This window comes from Pezoporus wallicus, unplaced genomic scaffold (assembly GCF_028554395.1).
Source record: "Pezoporus wallicus isolate ANWC-B61680 ecotype Strahan unplaced genomic scaffold, APGP_CSIRO_Pwel_v1 contig_4264, whole genome shotgun sequence".
Taxonomy (NCBI): Eukaryota; Metazoa; Chordata; class Aves; order Psittaciformes; family Psittacidae; genus Pezoporus; species Pezoporus wallicus.
In genome coordinates, this window is record NW_026637102.1 from 94,109 (window position 1) to 111,981 (window position 17,873).

Here is a 17,873-nt window from a genome sequence, read left to right on the forward strand (position 1 = left end):
CAGGAAGTTGTTCCAGCTCCTTTGCTCTGTTTCTGCCCCCTCTGAGAGAGGGCAGAGCTGAACCAGTGAACCAGCTGAACCAGTGATTTGTACATTTGTTTTCCATATGTTCACTCAAGACTGTGACAGATAAGCAGGTTATGCTCTTCCATCTTTGGTTGTGCTGTCTAGCCGGGTCATCTGAATGGAAGATGCTTTATACAACTGCATTAAAGCTAGCCAAAATGAACCATAAGTTCAAGGAAGTTTTGATTTGACTACTTTAATTTCCTCTATAATTTTTTATTTTCATCAGGTACAGGCACCCCTGGTTTTGCTATGTTGCAATAATATGCATGTAATTTTCCTCCTCTTGCTATCACAGTGGCTTCTTAACTATACTTTTTTGCAAAATAGAATGATAAAGCTCTTTTGCCAATCTAAACATATCTTCTTTGAAAACATCTTTCATATTGCAGTAATATTCCCTAAGGGAATTAGCAGAAATTATTTCTCAGCAGAAATTATTTCTTTCAAGTTTTGATGCTTTGTTCAAAAGATGACTAGAAGATACACAAGACCCAAACCCTAAGTCTCAAATAAACATACTGAATGAACAGCTTTACTATGTTTATCCACAGAAAATCTGCTCTGTGATTAACAACCTCTGTTGAAATACAGCACAATATCTGTAGAACAGAGGAAAATAAAACCCTGAATAGTCACAGTCAAATTATATTCATATACTTACTCAATAAAATTATTGCAGGAGTTCTTCAACTTCACTTGACTTTAGCAGGTTTTGATCACAGAGTATTATTTTCCTACCTGCTTTTCCTCCTTGGATGGCCCAGTGTTCTCTAAAGACCTTCATTCTTTTTTCAGCTCTGATGACCTTTACAGACATTGAGATTAAAAGATGTGCCATCCTGAAATGTTTCAGAAAAAGTGGCCAAGAAATGTAGCAAGCTAAATTTTGCAAACCTGCAGAACACATACTTCTCTAACCACATAAAATACAACCTTCCACTGTAGCATCTGAAGCTACATGAAGATACATACAGCTGAATGTTATAATTTAGCCAAAGACACATGTAGAGAGGTTAGCATGGAGCTGCATCCCTCCAGAGATAATTCTGAGACTGTACCTTCTATAACATCCCACCAAAAGCATAAACTGTTCTCTTTTTGCAAGCCAGCTGCTCAGTGCAGAGAAAAGAGCTGTCTATCTATGGCTCTGCTTTTTCCCTTCTGTTTTTAAGTAGGTACAAGGTGGCACATGAGGAGCAGGTCTACAGCAAACTTGCCCTATGTTACAGCTATATTCAAGGTCTACAGTTTATTAATGTGTGAGATTTGTATTCCAGTCTGTAAACTTCTCATGTTAGAATATATTTAAACTCTTCGGAGTTGAATCTGTAGCTTTAGCTGTGACCTTTACAGCACATAGTATGCTATCAACACATAAGATAATATAACCCCTTAAACACATTCAGCTTCAGTAAGGTCGCACAGCTGTTTAAGAAGTAAAAGCTGAGCAAGCAGTAGTATCCATAGACCAGGAACTTCAAGTCTCACGGAGACCTCTTTGTTCTCTTAAGAGGTTAAATTACACACTCTATCCAGTCATGAAACAGCTTACAACGTTATCTCATGTGGGCTTCCCAAATCAATGTTCGCTTGTGTGGCACAGCTTCACTGAAACACTGTGCCAGATAATTCAATGCCAAGTATTCAATTGATGGGGTGCTTAGAAGCATATAATTTATATGACATTCTATTTGTCATTTTTTTGTACAGGCACAAACTTACCAATATTTTTATTGGGTGCATTTGTTGTCTTGCTGATTTTGTTCGGTTTATATTACCAAAATAAAATCAATAAATCTAAATGCCAAGTATTTACGTGAGAAAAAGAATTTCAGTATAACAAATTGTGCCTCAAGCATAAGGGTTAAGGTCTCAAAAGTCATATCATAATATGATAGCTTTATGTTCATTCACTGAAGAAGAATATAAACAGCTTAAACAGAAGCTTTCCTTTTTGTAAATAACGAAGAAGGGCTGTGACTCACATTCCAGGAAGAAATACTGCAGCAATACAAGATATTGCCACTTCATTTGCTTTTTACTAGCTCTTTTCCAGGGATAAGTGTCCCGCTATCAGAGAAGAAAGCTTTTCACAGCAGAAATACCTATTCTATTTTTCTTCTCTTTCTTGGCAGCTTCAGCTGTTACATAAGGCTATAAATCGAAATGGCTGAGGTAAGGGAATGCATGGTCCCTTCTCTTGATGCCATAACAGGAACAGAACCTTCTTCAATGCAACAAATCAGCCAGCTTGGGTTAGAAATATTTGAAAGCATCACAGTAACACTTGCCAGGGCATAAATGAAGTATGAGAGAGATACTGTGCACCTACATATTTTGAGGGACAGATCCAGTAAATAGTCACATGCTTGTTTCAGTATCTGTGAGGAATCAGCGCTCTGAAAGGTTGTGAAGAGTATTTGTGTTACATCTTCATATTAAGTCACATTAAGATGAGTGTGTTCATACAATGTCTGAACCCCTCTACATTCATAATGACTATTATGTAAATAAAAGGAAGAATATTATGCAGAAATACTTACTGAAGTATCAAAGGGATACTTTAGCTTTGCTTATCAGTCATGCAGGTTAAGTATGGACTTTCTGATACTGTCTTCTCATGTGGTACATTTTTTCAGAACCAGAACGACCTAAGATAATGATTTTGAAAGGCCTGTAGTATAAATGATGTTCATATTATCAAGAATTATGTCAAGCAATGACATAAATCTCAGTTTACTTTGAAGAGATTATTAGAAATCATGTTTCATTTAAGAAGGTATGGAACATTAGCATCATTATTGCTTCCTATAATGCAACATCTTCAAGAATTTTAAATGAAAAATTGTCATTATAGAATATTTTTGTTCTTCTCTCCCCTTCTTCTTCCTCTTCTCATCCCCAAGTGATTTTGAGGGTTCATTTACTTACTACTTCAGTGTCTTTCAAGCTAAATTTACTTAACTTAAAAGCAGTTATTCTCTCACAACTTTCAGTCCTTGAAATACCCAGCATTTAGTCATTTAGCTAAGAAACACATGTCAGCAATGATAAAGATTTGACATTGAAACTTAAGTTAATAGCTCTGTAGTTGAAGTTTTGGCTGAAACTAAGTATAAACTACCGCACTGGCAGTTGCTTTAGCTGTGTGTTCCACCAACAGTAGAAATTGATAAAAGATTCATTTTACTGATTAAAGGCAATAATATCATATATCAATAATATAAGTCAGTATACAGAAGCAGGCCTTTAAAACAAGGCCATACTTTCAAGTTAATAGTCAGCACACAGATGCACTTTGAAAATGCTGTGTTCTGCTTTTCAGAAAGCTATAATTGTGTGCATTCAAAAAAATTGCTATTGATAAGGTGTGGTGCTATTTGTCCTTCTTGTTGGCAGCATGCAAGACGACAGTTTAGAATCCTCAACTTCAATATCTCAACTTCTGAGAGAGAGTTACTTAGCTGAAACTAAACATCAAGGGAAGAGTGAAAGAAGCAGATCAGAAACAGCGTCTCATAACTTCCACTATGGCAACGCTTCCAGTGATCTAGATGATGTAGCTGCCCAAGATGACCTTCCAGATCTCTCTGCCTTTTTGAGCCAAGAAGAACTAAATGAAAGTGTAAACCTGGCAAGGCAAGCTATTGATCAGAATCCACTGGAAACTAAACAAGATGAGCTTCAGGCACATTCACAGCATCCCCCAGATCAGCTGAAAAACATAGGAAAATACAAACAAATGGCCCATTCTCCAGCTTTGAAAACAGCAGACAATGGCTTGCACTCAAACTTTTGTGAGGACCACATCAAAAATTCAAAGGGGTCCAAAGGGAACTCTCAAGATCTAAAGAAACACCACCTCCCTTCTGAATCTGAATCAAAAAAGGAATTTCTAAACAAGGCTGCAGATTTTATTCAGGAGCTCTCATCACTTTTCAAAGCTCACAGCTCTGAAAGAATAAGACCCCGAACATGCAAAAACTACAGGAGTAAAAAAGGTAGCTCTAGCCTATCTAACACCTCCATAAACAGAGAAAGGCTTTCCATTCCAGTACCTCAAGACTTGGAAAACAAAACAGAGAAAACACTTGAACAAACAGATGATCATCAGGCGGCAAACTTGGAATCCATCAATCAATTAACAAACACAGAGCTAAAAACAGAGTCAGAATCTGCATCTGTATATTCTGATGAGCCTATTGGACAACCACCACGCTTTACTCAAAAACTGAAGAGCAGGGAAGTTCCTGAAGGAACCAAAGTGCAATTGGACTGCATTGTGGTAGGGATCCCAGCACCTGAAGTCAGGTAAACATACTCTGCACTTGTCATTTTGTATTTCTGTAACAGTAGGTGTATGCCTTACTTTTTTCAGGTATTTTGATGTATACGTTTCAGTATTCTGTAGCAGAAGTCTCTTGATCTTGGTTGTTAAAATTGTTTAAGAAAAAAAATTACTTTCTTTAAATCGTACAAAAGGTTGCTTGTATTTTAAGACAATATATTTGGGGAGACATTACTTTCTTTGAATTTTAAAGAACTGGTTTTAAATACTGTACTTCCATAAGTAAAGCAAAGTGCTAACTCCTTAGTGAGAAATGTTAGCTATCTTTCTGGAAATCAAGATTGATTGTGTAAACTGGCTAAAAACACAAATAGCCATGATATCTTCAGACATCAACATTAGCTGTTTGAGATGAGTGGACACAGGATCCCATAAACTAAAAAAATCCATGCATGATCAGAGAGGAAAGGAGTTCATTGAAGATATTATATAAATAACCAGGAGCAGATCAGTTCTAATTCAGATTCTGACAACTCTGTTGTGACCTTAGAAAAACGTCTTCTGTTTTATCAAGTGTAAGACACCATTGTTAACTGATTCATGTTGTGTGACTAGCCTGATAATTCTGATGCTTTAGTTTTCACCTATATCTATGAGGATTTTGAATGTTAAATAAGTAACATTTTTAAAGATCACCAGAGGTGATACGAAATGTGAAAAAGCTACACTTTATTCATCAATGACATCAGTGGAGTGAGAAACAGATTATTGTACCTTATAAGTTTATCTTGAAAATTCTTATATCTCGTCATCATTTCTAAATCTAAAGTTGTTCATATACAGCTCATTAGTCAAATTTACCTCCCATTTAGAGTGGTGGAACTTTATTTCTTTTGCTGGGACTATACCAATCCAATAGGAAGGAAAACTCTATTCGTCTTTTAAAGATATACTATACATACTTGCATCCTAATATCTGAAGTATCATAAATAGACACCCTTAGTCTAGATGGTTGCTGATCCTTTTATAGGCATTTTAGAAATATCTGTTGCTCTTCTAAATATTGAGAAGAATTATTTGCATCTTCAATATCTAATCAAAGGACTCAGAGCTTCACAGATGGTCCGCTTTTTCCAATTGTCAGCTTAATGTCTTCCTTATATACTTAGACAATGCTGAACACAGGACTACTACAACTTCTACTGCAGTCAACACCTTTTATCATCTTTCTTACTGTACTAATAGGCACAATCGTCAAATGAAAACAATCTTAACATCCAAAGATGGAGGCTCCAAAGATTTTTGTGGTCAAGAACCTTTGTCTTCCACTCCCTTGAATTTCTGGCACACCAGCTGCTAATTTTTCAGAAGGAAGAAGCTTTTACAGTGCACCATTAAGTACATAGGATCAAGGACCTACAAATGAATCCTCTTGTTATTGACAGCCTTGTCATGAAGACAAGAAGTTACCCAGTTCACAGGATCCCTGAACTGTGACTGCCAGACCATTTTGCTCCACTAGTGCCTTCAGTAGTAACGTGTATGTTCTCAGTCCCTAACAAGACCCTGAGCTACAGTGCCATGCAGGGTCTCTTGTCCCCTACACGAATGTAAACTTCCAAAGGCTAAATGATTTATTTATAGAAGAGGAATCTGTTCTAAAGCTAGGGGAAATACCTTGTTTGGGAAAAATGTGCTTTCTACTATGCACAGTATAAACTCACTGCTTTGATTAACAATTTTGTTAATTTGAGGCATTCCCTTGGGGGAGCTTCTGCCACTATAATTGTTGTATTGTGTTCAGCCCTTAAATTCATAGAGAAATCTGATCAAAATGGAAAACAGAGCCAGAAACTGGGGGGAGGAGGGGCTTGAATGAAACCAGACAGGAAATATCCTATAGATATTAGCAACACTCTCTGAAGACTTCTCTTGCTTGTAAAGTCTTTGAGACTTATTTCTCCAGGCACATGCCTTGATAGATCTTTTTTATATTAAAAATTGCAGTAGGATTCCTCATCATTCATAGTTTATAATACAAAGGAAACCACTGAAATAATATTGTTTTACATATATAGACCTGTACACAAACTCAATCTGACTTACTTTGTATTCAGAAAAGGCAAACACTGAATTGCTTGTTTATAGACATATACTACAGTGCACAGTGTTAGTTTTATATATTTCTCCAGAATGCCACAACACCATCTTTATAACAGCACATCATGCCCATGCCATTGACACACACATAAAACTGATAAGGTGTTCATGCCATCAAAGTTTAGGCATTTAACAGCTATCTGAATTAGAAGTTGACACTATAAAGTCACTGAAGCCTCAAAAAGGTAGATCAGAGAACCTAGGAACAATGAGTCATCCCATGGAGTAACCAGGGATGGCCAGGATGCCTAGGCACCCTGTTCAGGGACTGCTTCATTCCACAGAATTGGATGACAGATATCTTTGTAACTTCAGTCTTCTTTTATCCCAACAAAACTGAAGATTTTTAACTGAAATTTCTATTTCAATATTTGATTTTGTTAATTTTAAATAATAAAATAAGCTACTTATGTGAATGCTAGTCAGTACAGGAACTATTACACTTCTATAGAATAAGTGTCCATCAAACTTTCCAACAACAATATACTGCTGCCAGGCACAGTACTGCTCCAAACAGAAACGCAACCCTAGTTTACTGATTAATGCTTGTAGTCAGATCAGGGTCTTAGAGGAACTAACACAGAAGCCCAGAACTTACATGCTCCAAGGCCACAGATAGTAGGGACAGGGAGAAAGAAGTCCCATAGGGGAAATCAGTCCCAAGTAGTCAAGCTCAAGAAAAAGACTGGGCTCAGTTTTCAGTTTTACAATTTAAACTAACAAGTAAGAGATAAACCACAAGGGGATAAGTTGTGATTTATGCAGCACATACATACTCCTTGTGTGTGTATGCACATGCTGTATTAAGCAGAAAGATGATAATGTTAGCTGCTTGAACACTTTCCTGATCATACAACTTCTGTCCCATTCATTCAAGATTCTTTCAACTCCACCAATGTGTAGGAGTAACACTAGAAAAGGGTGTAAAATAATTCACTTGCTTGAGTGATAAACATTCATGTGCTTCCAGTGGCCAAGGCTTTTTTAGTCAGTGCTACAGCATAAGGAAACCAGAAAATGTAATATACTTTGGGGTATGTGTTCCATTAACTATGGAGACATGAGAATGCGGGGTTTCATTTTTGGTTTTGTTTTCAAAGAATAGTGTGTGTCTTTGATCTGCTGTGCAAAGTTTCAAAAATGAAGGAAGCATCTTGTTGGCCATAGTTTTGGAACTGTGCAGAACTGGGCTCAGAATTAGCATACCTTGCTTTGAGGGTAACAGTTTTTCAAGGTTCGTGATGAGTTAGGTTCAGGATCTGTGGAGACAGGCAAGGAGAGAAGAATTCTGATAGATAAGCAAGAGAGGTATGAAAATCAGTAGTCTCAGGACAGGACTAACTGGCAAAGTGGCAGCTGATAAAAGAAAGCTTAAGGCTGACTGGCTTTAAGGCGTGATTTTTTCTTCCTTAACTTAGCTGAATGACCAAGCTCAATAAACAAGCATCCTTTGGACTCACGTGTGGAGGTGCATGCTTGCCTGTGTCCTTTGATTTAAAATGGACTTCCTAACCATAGAAAGGAATCAATCCCAAGTTACTTATAATGCTTATAATACATACACTCACTGTGTAGAAGCAGTACTGTGGGAACCCAGGGTATTGCAAAATAAGAACATGATTCAACCAGCTCTGTAACATAGTTTCTCAGTCAACACCAGGAGCAATCTGATGGTTAAACAAACGTAGTGGGAATTATAAGAGAGAAATAAGAGACAGGAGATTTAGAAAGAAGCAGATCACAGGAATGGAAAGGACTGGAGAATATGATGGACAGATACCATGTTTGAAAGCAGGACAGTACAAAACAAAATTGATGATGTAAAAATGGTGTAAATGTCATTCATGATGGATCAGGGTCAAAATATCATTGGCAATGATACAGCATTATGATCTACATGCTTGGTAGGTAACTGCCTGGACTATATAAGGGCTCACTGAGGGACAGAAAACTGGATGTTGGAGCAAGAGAAGAAATCAGGAACTGATTTGAAATATGAATATGGATATAGAAAGCTAAATCCTGCTTGGCTGAATACAGACAGACCTGTCCAATTGTTTCTTAAGATAACTCAGCCTTAATGTAACACACTCACATGTTAGAGGAAGCTCATTAAGCCCACATATCTAGAAAGAAGCTTAAATTAAATCTTACCCCTTTTTCAGTATCATCAGCTGAATGCAGTGTCAGAAGTGACAGACTGACACTGTAGTATATGGGCCTCTAGCTAACTCAAACCTTACCTTGCAACTAAAGAGCAGTACAAAGTTTATTGATTACTTTGACTATACTGCAGGTATAAGCATTTAAGAGAAGTATTTCTTCATATTTCCAAACTGCTAAAGGTTTTGATGACCTCTTTCTCATGCTTCCTTCTACAGCTTTGTTTCTGTGTGAGTAATGATAGGTGTGACATTCACTCCCCTCTGTGAGGAGAGCACTCCTTATTCCCTCAAGTTCAGAGGTGCCTACATTTTTCCAAACTGTTTGGCACATCACTCTTAGGTTAATTTTACTTATGAATCACATTGCATGGTTTGGCATACACAGCTATCCTGAAAGTGTCATGAGGATTTGAAGTTCTAAAAACAGGCTGTATGTCATAAGGTTTCCATGAAAACATTCTTTAACATAGGCATACAAAGCTTAAAAAAAATGCATTTTAGTGCTGCTTTGTTTAAGGAGACTGGAGCTGTAACTAATCACAGATTTTTAGAGACTTTGAAGCCACGTAAGATTGAGTAAGACTTTTTTCTTCCTGGCTGCCAAATGAAAACATGTATCTGTTTTAGTTCTCAAAGTCTAGAGAGCCAAACTTCTCTTACATGCAAGTAATAGTCAAGTCAATAGACTAAGACCTAGGATTAATTTGGCACAGTGAATGACACTGCTTGTGCTTAATGTGAACCTGCCCTGTATGATGAAGCTATCATTACAATTCATGGCAGGAATGAAATGTCCGTGACAGACAGCATTGCTACTTCAGTCATGCCATGTATCTCAATGTCAGAACTCCCCTTGGAACTGACATTTCATTGCTAACACGTACAACATTTGGATGGTAAGAATAAAATAAAATGTTAATAAGCAAAGAGTAGATATGGCCATGCCAAAGATTTACATAAAACTTAATTTCACAAAAGAGAATTGTTTTTCATTTATAAGCATTTCAAAGAGATAGCATACATGGAGAATGTTCTTTTTCTCAGTTTAATCTCAAAATAACTAGAATAACTATGAAAATGCACTGCATAGAAGTACTAAACAAATGTTTGAAACAGAAGTTTATTCCTGAATTATTAAATCACTTATGTTGCAAATTTTTAACTAATCATAGGAAAAAATAACTGCAAAGAAAAAAATTAACTCAATCCTGCTCCACTGTCTGTTTAAGTCAAGTAAAGGAATATACTACTAAAGGAATATACTACTGACATACTACTAAAATAATGGAGATAAATAGCTTATATGGTGTTTTTAAATTTGCTTATAGAAAATTAGAATTGTGCCTCACATAGGCATGCAATACAGACTTATCTTCACACAGACACACAAAGGTTAATTGGAAAAGATGACCACTAGTAACAAAGAGTTATTACACCTTAATAGTGATTGTATACAGCATTCTGTGTAATGTGTTTTGCTATATGTGTCACTTGAGTGAGGAGTCACATTTGAGTGAACACAAAACCAGAATATCACCATACTGTATAAGTTAATTTAATGCTTTGAAAAGGTGCTGCTGAAATTGAGATAAAATTCTAGAACATGGGTATTCTTTTGAATAGTCTTTCATATCCGCTAAAGCTAACATGCTAAACCAAGGCTACATTAGAAGAAGGAGGCATGCGGTAGGTATATAAAAAGGCATGAGTAAGTCCCATGACTCACAGCCTAAAGTACACAGTTGCCTATATGTATTAGATACCTAAAAGCAACTTGTACCTTCACATACCAAATTTATGCTTGTAGTCCTACAACTTCTCTCCAAAAATGTGACCATTTTCAATTATCATCAATTGCAAATCTTGAAAGCAACATCAGAATAAACCATATAATACATATAATACAACATATAATAAAAAAAAATCAATAAAAATCCCCCCTTTGGGATAACAGGAATCCTATGTAATTTCCTGGTCTGGAATTTAAAACTGGCACTAATCAATTTCAAAGGACATTTTCAGTCAGCCCTGTAATGCAGATATCCATACTTCTTCATTGGGACTGCTAAACTTTTCCTCTACTTACTTGTGGTAGAGTTGTTCCTTTATCCCAGGCACTAGATGTTTCTGTTCTGGTTTCCAAGGACCCCGCTACTAGCTGTGGTATCTGTATCTACATGTTTATAAGGACATGACTGTACAGAAAAGCAAATGTGATATGCACTTCTGTGGAGCCAGTCAAAAAAGCTCCACTGTATCTAATTATTAGTGGGGGAAAATACCAGGTTTGGGTAAGTCATTGTGGGCAGAGTCTAAAATAGTTGTTGCGCTTACTTCTGTCTGAAGAGGTTTGTATTAGAGGATCTGAAAGGTTCCTGACTGGACTATGATGGAATATGAACACTATAGCTCAATCAGAAGCTTGAAGGATCATTATTTTTAAAGGAAATGTACTCTAAATAGAAGTGTAAAACAATTATTTCAAAATAAAGATGACACAAATAAAAAGCAGGACTTGCAAGCTAAATGTTAATGAACATTCATACAATCTACTAGAAAATAATGGCAATGGTACTTTGATAGTGAAATCCTTTAAAAAAGAAGTAGTTTGCAAATAATAATTTTAAGACCACTGATTTCACCTTTTAAAAATTATATTTAAGTGCTGCTTCACAGCTTCTAAAAAAAGATAGAGAATGGTAAATAAAAGATAAAGATACAAGATAACAAAGATAAAAAAGATAATGAGAATGGTTAGATACTCTAGGATAAGTATATTAATATGCATACATATATATGTATGTATTTGCTCCACTTTTATACTCTTTCATAAGTGTCTGCTTTTACCACTGTTAAGTCAGCATGCTGGGTTAGGTGGACTTGTAGTCTGAACACCCAGTAAGTTCTTATTTATCTTTTTACATGTGCTAGCTCACCTGGCATCCTAGGGTATATACTGATGTTATTACTCCCTTTTGTATGATGACAGCTACCTCCTAAATTTCCACAGATATTGCATGTTTGTATGCTTTTGATTAATATCCAAAACACTGTTTACAATTGTATTGTGAAGCACCTTAAACAAGTTCCATTGAGGTCTGAGAAGCAGCATGAATGGCTGCTGAAAGCTATCCTGAAGTAAAGGGTTGCCCTAGGCAGATTGTCCTCTGACAGAAAGTACCTTGGACAATCTCATTTTGCCCACCAGAGTGGTAGAAAACCTAGCAAATGACAAGCTTCAAAGGGATAGAAGAATACATTCTCAATGTTGAGGATCACATTGAGTTCATGCAAGCACCCGTGGCAATTTAAATGCACCTGTAGCTTCCTGACTATCCAGCCCCTTCTTTTATGGTTATTAACATTTACCAAGAGTGATATATAGGAGAATTTGTATAGTTCAGTTACCTGAAATTCACATATCCAGTGTCCTGGTGCAAACCCATTTTCATTAGACTAAGACTGGGGCAGCTGGGCCTGGGAACACATTTGAACCTGCCATCCTCACTTCAGAGTGAGAAACCTTCAGCAAAGAAGTCAGCATCAGGATTTTAGTATTTTAAAGCACTGCTGCCACATCTGAAAAAGCTGGTCTATCAGAGCCCTAAGGTTCAAACGGAAGAGAAATTAGTGACGTTGGTTGAAGTTCTCTGCATAAAGCAGTGACAGTTTCTTGGTGGTGAAACCCTGCAAGAAGGATGTGGATGTATTTTAGTAAACTGTACTTAGCTGTGAAATGTCAGGGAAGAGAGCTGGGACATTTCATACCCTACTGGCATCCTCTTTTAACATGATGATATTTACTAAATGACTGTCTTTTGCAATCAGAAATGTTAAATTTATAAAAGTAATTTTCTTAGACACATTTTCAATTCTTGTTACAAAGGAGGTTTGTAAAAAAGGATAAGCAAGCAGATGTAGACACAAACCAAGTTCTAGCTTTTTAGCTACAAAGGTTTGCCTTTCTAAAAGGGGAAATTGTGTTAAGCAGCATGATTCATTCCATAGTGCAGGAGTCTCCCTCAGTAACAGGCAGATCGGTACGCTTTCCAAGCTGCAAATTCAAGTCTGTTGACTGTACAGCTACAGATTACGCTAGTGTGCAACTCCAAGTGGACTGGGGAATACCCTGTCTACTTTAAGAAAGCCATGTTGGATGGCTAGGACTAATGGTGCACAAATAGTACATAGTTTACTTCTTACCTACGTAATCAGCATTTAAGTTCTAGATTTGTACTCCTTCGTAACTCAGTCTATTTGTGGCTCTTTTTTTCATTTCTGCATTGCATTTCTATCAAATTCTGGTTTTCCATTGGTATGGACTGTCTTACAGATTTATTTATTTTTTTTCCCCTAAGATGTTGATTTGGGCTTTTCTTCATGTTCAATTTGTAGCACAAACTTTTATAAAAAGTTGTGCTTGCAACAGGTGAATTCAACTGAATGGTTAAACAAATTTATTTATTAATGTTTTTCTAAATTATCTGAGATGAAAATGTATTGAATCACCTTATATAATGAGCCACAAAATATGAATTATTATAATTTATTACTCAGTAATATATTTTTATCCTTTCTACAACTAATCTTATTTTGTGCGATATATAATAGTAAATATATTTGCCATTGCATTGATAGCATTTGTATGCATTCAGAAACTGGCAGGTACTTCCATAAAGATGGATGAAACAATTATTCTTTTTAAAAGGTCAATTAAATAAAAAATGTCAGTGTGACAGTTCCCACCCACAAAGCACAAGATGCATTAATCAACCATATGTAGTTAAGAAAGCAGCAATAAACAGAAAATACAAATATTTTTGTGCAGTTTTATATCTATGAGAAAGGTTATAGTGAAAACACAAATGCACCTTAGTTTGGTTCTTCAAATTCAGCTAATTATCAAAAAATCATACAGATATTTCTGAGTATTATCCTAAACATTTAACTCTGGATCCCTATACATGGTACTATATATATATATATATATATATATATATAAAACCTATATTGTCTTATTAAATTTGAATCTGGTTCTTCAAACCCACCTGCTTTTTCTCTTTCTGTTCTGCCTTCATATTAACAAGCAATAGCAATCAGGCCTGCTCTCCTCTCCTACTAGCTCTCAGATTGAGTGATGGTTACTGTCATTTGGTGCTTTTTAGGTGCTGCTTTTACTTTTGCTTGGATTCCTGTATTTTCTACTGAAATAACCGTTCTGAACACTGAGGCACATAGAAATGCCTCAGATGAAAGCATGAAGTCTCTAAAGGGCCAAGTATATTCTTGGATGTGTAACTGGGTTTAACAGAGAAAAACAGCAGTATAATACAGAGAAGAATTCAAGCTCCAGCTGTCTTACTGCCCATGTCCTTGTAAGGAAATGCCTCTATATTGTAATAAATCACTTATCTTTCCTTGTGATACACTTATTCTATCTTTTATGAAAAGCAGATTGTCTTAAATATATGATAAAACAGAGGACAATATTATACTAAATTTCAGTCACATTCTGACTGAACATGAACTTTGGTTTGAGGTGAATTTGTTTACTTAGGTGTGTTTCTTATTTTTCTACAGTTTAAACTACAATACATATTTGAATGTACACCAAGAAAAATTCAGAGCTGAATCGACAGCATTCCAAATTCAGAGCTCTTCTACTCTACTACTGAAATCTGTGTATCAAGAAAAATATGTCCTAGAATCGTTTATATAAATTAGTTTGTTAGCATGTTTAAATACTGCAAAGAAAGGAGCTCTATTATTTACTGTAGTTGAATATTATGAAAAACAAAAAATGATTTATTCCTATGACTATTGATTCTACACTTACCTGCAATACTCTGTCAGAATCTTCAGGCCAACAACCACACATTTTATCATCAGAAAGACTTTGAACAATGTCATTCTATTTGTCAAGTTTATTGCATTGATAAACAGTGTATTTTGCCTTGCAGGTGGTACTGTGAAGGGAAGGAGCTTGAAAATTCACCAGACATTCAAATTATTCAGGCAGGTGATCAACACTCATTGGTTATTGTTGAAGCTTTTGAGGAGGATACAGGACGTTACTCGTGCTTTGCTTCAAACATCTATGGAACAGACTCCACCTCTGCAGAGATTTACATAGAAGGTAATGATAGAATTGTTGCAGAAATTGTTGTTTAAATTGATCATACAGGATTAAGATATAGTTATGTACTTTGTATGTTAACTGTGTAAATAGATTTGTCACAAAAAATACACAGCAGGGAGTCAATGCTTCATAGTTATTAACGTCTTTATTATTTCTCTGTAAAATAACCTTCAGATGAGTGACTGCCCTTTACATGTAATTTTATTGTGTTGTTCGCCAGAGACTTTCTATATCTCACAGCGAGAGTAAAGTCTAAAAATATTCAGATTCTGATGCCAACTTATATTTTTTTGTCTGTCATACCCTACAGAAAGATAAATATTTAAATTTGTGTCTAATTCTTTCTAATATCTTTTCCCTACAGTCATTATCCCAAACTGAATACAGGATAGCTTCATCCTAACTTATTATTGGGACCTCGTAACCAAAATAAATATGCCAGCAATTTGGTATTTTACTTGCACAATAGATGCTATAAATGTCTGTGCTTGGCAGGGATTTACTACTGCTCAAGACTGGGGCCAAGGCCTGCTTTTACCTAACTCAGAGGATGTCGGATGGAAGCCATGACTGATGGAGATGCTCACTGGCAGGAACAGGAGAGAAAATGCAAATTACAAATGCAGTGAAAGCTGAATCAGAAGTGTAAAATGTCTCAGTAAGACAGCTGTTAGTAAACTGAGCTAGTATCTTCTCCAAACTGTGCTACAAGGCACTAGTTTCATTGCAACAGCTACATTACCCTCCCTCCCACACCCCCCTTCCCCCCCCCACCTTTTTTTTTTAAGCCAGTAGAAAAAAAAAAAAATTCTTATATGATTCACAACAAAAATTACAGACTAAAATCTACTGGTGTCATTTTAAAGAGAATCTGGGGAGACCAAGGTATGCATTCACCCTTGGATGCTGTATTCCTCATTTCATTCACACTTTATCCCAAATTTGCCTTATGTCAATAGCAGTTCTGCATCTTGCACAGTATGCAATGTTGGTTCATTTCCACTGCAATCTGATCTTCCGTTTTGGCTTAGCTTTATAATATACACCCTTAGAATGTGTTAGAGGAAATATGAATAAAGGTTTGTATCATTCATAGATAAACTCCCAGAACACCTCTGCTAAGTGTTTGGGTTTTTTTCTTTGTCACAGGAGTCTCTTCTTCTGACTCTGAAGGTGAAATAATCAAAGACGAAATGGATCAGTAAGTTGAAAATCAATTACATTTTCCATATCTCTTACAGTTTAATAACCCCACAAGCATAGACATTTCAGTTTCCATTAATATTTTGCAACTTCCAACACATTAGGCTTGTGTTTGAGATTTGCTTGGATTATTCGGGTTGCATTTTGTTTGTGTGTTTGCTTGTTTGCTTTAAAATAGTATGGAACAACTACACATTTGCTTGTGTGTCTCCAACTTTAGCTTAAGAATTGAAACTTTAATATTAAATATAAACATAAGGAGAAATATGTTACCTGAAAGATTAAACTACTAAAATTAATGTACTAAACCAGATGCCATTTGATAGCATCTTAAAATTCAGACCCATCTTAAAGTTGATTTAGGTATCCAGTTTAAAAGTAAGATTTCTTACATTAAAGTATTTGGAAGAAGATGGCTATACATGCATTATTTAGATTTAAGATAAGGCAATTAACACATATGAACTAATGCAAACTGAAATGACGGCATAAAAGACTAGTTAATTATTAAAAAAAAAAAAAACAAAAGGTGTCAGATGTAATCTAAACCCTGGGAAATAATTATGTTTTTCCTAAATGAAATCCATTCTCCTTGCATTTAGAACCTGATCCAATCTTTCAGAATCAAAGTCTTTCTGTGAATTCAAAGGGACTCAGGCTCACTGAAAACTAAAATAATCAGTCTTTTATTTTGAACTTCTTTGTATGCACTAATTCAACCTCAATAGGAACCAGTGCTATACAAATAGAATCTGAACACCTGTAATTAAAGGGAATTAATATGAGAACCGGTGAAGAAAAAATCCATAATTTTAAAACAGAAATCGGTGATCACCATAACTGTATGTTCACCCTGAGTAAGGCTTCCTCTGGTTTCAAGGATGGCTTTCCTGTGGGGACCTGTGGTACATTCCAGAGCAGTCAGTGCTCAAACTGAATAAAAAGACCATCTCTTCATTATCTGAATTATTTCATTTAGCAGTAAAAAAAAAAAAAAAAAAAAATAGGGTCAACTCTTTTACTTCCATAGAGAAATAACCTAGAAGAAGTGAAGACATGACAACATGTACACTTCCAAGGTTGCATGATATGTTGGTCAGAAGCATACCTTTCTTTTTTTTTTATTTTTCAGCAGTAAATTATTGAATCTGTATCCTAGTAGACAATGGTATTTTCATTACCTTATAGGCCCAAATCTTCATACAAGTTCAGGGAGCAAGAGAAATTAGCATTGTCCTCTGAGAAACTAGCACTGCTCTCATGTTGCTCAGAGATGGTAACAGTAGCTTTCAAGCCATAAATGAGTTAATCCTGGCCATTTATTACACTTGGTGTAACTGAACTAAGTATGAGAGATCAGAGTGGCAAAATAAGTAGCCTGATTCTTATAAAATACAGTTTACCTAGGAGTACGTATCAGTTTAGATCAATTGGAATTCAATCCTGGAAGTGAAGCTGGGGTCGACATGTAACTGGGACAGACATAAATAAGGGGGACACATGCAGCTCTAGCTTTCAATTAGAGAATTTGTTTTTGGTTAATATTCCACAGCAAACCAAAGCCAGCTGACACCTTCTTGAATGAAGCATCTCCTGCTGCTAGAACTGCAACAAAGCATCTAGAGACCTCCAAGGCACCATCTGCTGTGGCTCAGCCTGTGTCTGTACCTATCCAGCCTGTGTCAACACCAGTTAATCAGGTAGGGGAGACAATATGGTGAATTTCAAGGACCAAAAGCAAGCTCTTGCAAAGGTGTTTCTTCTCCAGTTTGTGACTCAGAATCCACAAATTTTCTAGTTTTTGCTTTGCTGATGAACTTCAGTCTTTGAACCTTACCGCCATACAGT

General features: G+C 36.0%; 1 protein-coding gene across 3 annotated transcripts in view; it reads left to right on the plus strand.

The window, feature by feature from the left end:
* The window catches only part of MYPN (myopalladin), a 73,256-nt gene that overhangs the window by 21,703 nt on the left and 33,680 nt on the right, over positions 1 to 17,873 (plus strand). For 2 of the 3 annotated variants that reach the window (XM_057403236.1, XM_057403237.1), the window contains 4 exons: positions 3,469 to 4,380; positions 14,644 to 14,819; positions 15,972 to 16,023; positions 17,578 to 17,725. In XM_057403236.1, coding sequence (XP_057259219.1) covers positions 3,469 to 4,380; positions 14,644 to 14,819; positions 15,972 to 16,023; positions 17,578 to 17,725 — 1,288 coding nt within the window. The remainder of the gene's footprint in view (positions 1 to 3,468; positions 4,381 to 14,643; positions 14,820 to 15,971; positions 16,024 to 17,577; positions 17,726 to 17,873) is intronic. The other variant, XM_057403238.1, reaches the window with a different exon arrangement.